Source organism: Austrofundulus limnaeus, unplaced genomic scaffold (genome assembly GCF_001266775.1).
Source record: "Austrofundulus limnaeus strain Quisiro unplaced genomic scaffold, Austrofundulus_limnaeus-1.0 Scaffold3, whole genome shotgun sequence".
NCBI classification, from domain to species: Eukaryota; Metazoa; Chordata; class Actinopteri; order Cyprinodontiformes; family Rivulidae; genus Austrofundulus; species Austrofundulus limnaeus.
In genome coordinates, this window is record NW_013952405.1 from 5,185,343 (window position 1) to 5,187,044 (window position 1,702).

At 48.7% G+C, this 1,702-nt stretch overlaps 1 protein-coding gene across 2 annotated transcripts in view; it reads right to left on the reverse strand.

Annotated features, from left to right (window-relative positions):
• The window catches only part of esyt1a (extended synaptotagmin-like protein 1a), a 16,446-nt gene extending 15,565 nt beyond the window's left edge, over positions 1 to 881 (reverse strand). For both annotated transcript variants that reach the window (XR_001311035.1, XM_014018743.1), the window contains exon 1: positions 533 to 881. Coding sequence is in view for 1 of the 2 variants with exons in the window: in XM_014018743.1 (XP_013874197.1) it covers positions 533 to 865 (333 nt within the window). In the remaining variant the exon portion in view is untranslated. The remainder of the gene's footprint in view (positions 1 to 532) is intronic.
• Between the last annotated feature and the right edge of the window lie 821 nt (positions 882 to 1,702).

The following is a 1,702-nucleotide window of genomic DNA, read 5'->3' on the forward strand; positions in this document are numbered from 1 at the left end:
TCTCTCTCTCTCTCTCTCTCTCTCTCTCTCTCTCTCTCTCTCTCTCTCTCTCTCACACACACACACAGCTCGCTCTCCCTGGCTCTGTTTCCTGATATGGTGGTCCTGATGATCCTCTGCTCTGCTCTGACAGATGTTTCATCACCATGTTTATGGAACCAGATAAGGTCAAAGCAGTTTCAGTGAAGTTAAACCAGAGGAAGCAACAAGTTCCTTGAAATASCATTTTTATTCCCTAATAATTCCTCATTGTTCATCCTCATCCTTTAGTGTGGCAGCAGTTAAAACAGAGGAATGTCTGCATTTAAATCATTTTGCAGTCTGAGACAGTTTTTTGTGTATTAAGGGGGGGAAAACTCTGCTTACAAAAAAAAAATGTACTCAAGCTGCAGGACTGCAGCAGGAGATCAGCCTCACACAGGTGGTCCAACCTGCTGGGAAAGCTCCCAGAGGAGCATCATCATCATCATCATCATCATCATCATCATCATCATCATCATCATCATCATCATCATCATCATGTCTCTCTTACCCAGGGAGGTAAATCCCTCTTGGCTCTGAAGACCGTCTCTGTGGTGAACTCCTTGTCGTTCTCCAGCAGGTACATGGCAGACTTCAGCTTCATCTCTTTCTCCAGGCGGCTGTGTTTCCAGCCCATGTAGAGCATCAGCGCGAACAGCACCACGCTGATGCTGAAGCCGTAATATCCCGCCAGGTAGACGGGCAGGACGGCGGCGAGGGATTTTCCGAAAGCCCACAGCGCGCCGACCGCGCGTGCCCCCCCGGGCGGCTGGCTCGGTGAGGCCGCCGGGGCTGCGGCTCCCCTGCTGCCGCTGCTCGCCATCACCGGGTCCCCGGTTCTCATGCAAAAAAAAAAAAAAAAAAAAGCCCACCCCCTCCCTCCTGCGGTGCGGCTTCACCTCACCGTGGCTTGAGCTGCTTCTGCGACAGAGAACAAGCCTGTTTATTTATTTTTATTTTTTTTATCCCAGAAAGCACCGAGGGACGGAGAGATTAAAGCCCGTTTCCATCGCAGCCACGCTCCGCCTCCGTTGTTCAGCTCGGCTGGGCACCGAACCGATCTGATGGACGGTTCCGCATTTCATCTAGCTTCTGAAGCAGAGAGAGAGCTGAGTCCTGGAGGGGGGCGGGCTCAGCTTAAATCAAGAGGAGATTAACTTGTGTCGTGCTGCTGCTGCTGCGAAAATATTTACTGTTCCTGAAAACATGTGAGGATAGACATCTGCATGACACGTTCAGGTTCTGCAGCAGCTCCAACAGGTTCTGCAGCAGCGCACAGTCCAAAYCATAAAACCTGGATTCATTTACAACTTCACTGCTGAGTGCTGAAGGATTGCTAAAKGAAGCAGAACAATGRCTGAAGATTWAAAAAAGAAAGAAAAATCATAGTTAAAAGCCAAACGAAGCTAAATGCTATAGCTAAAAGCAGTAAAAGGCTAAAAGTAACTAAATGCTGGTTAAAGGCTAAAGGAAGCAAAACGACAAGGTCAAAAAGCCAACTGTGGCAAAACAGCTAAAAACCTTCAAACCAGGGGGAAAAAATAGCAGCTTGAACTGTTCATCACTTCATCCACACTGACTAAAAGCCCAGGTCCAGATAAAGAAAAGCAACCCCATGTCATGATGCTGCCACCACCATGCTTCACTGAGGGCATGGTGAACCTTTCATGCTCTACTCCGC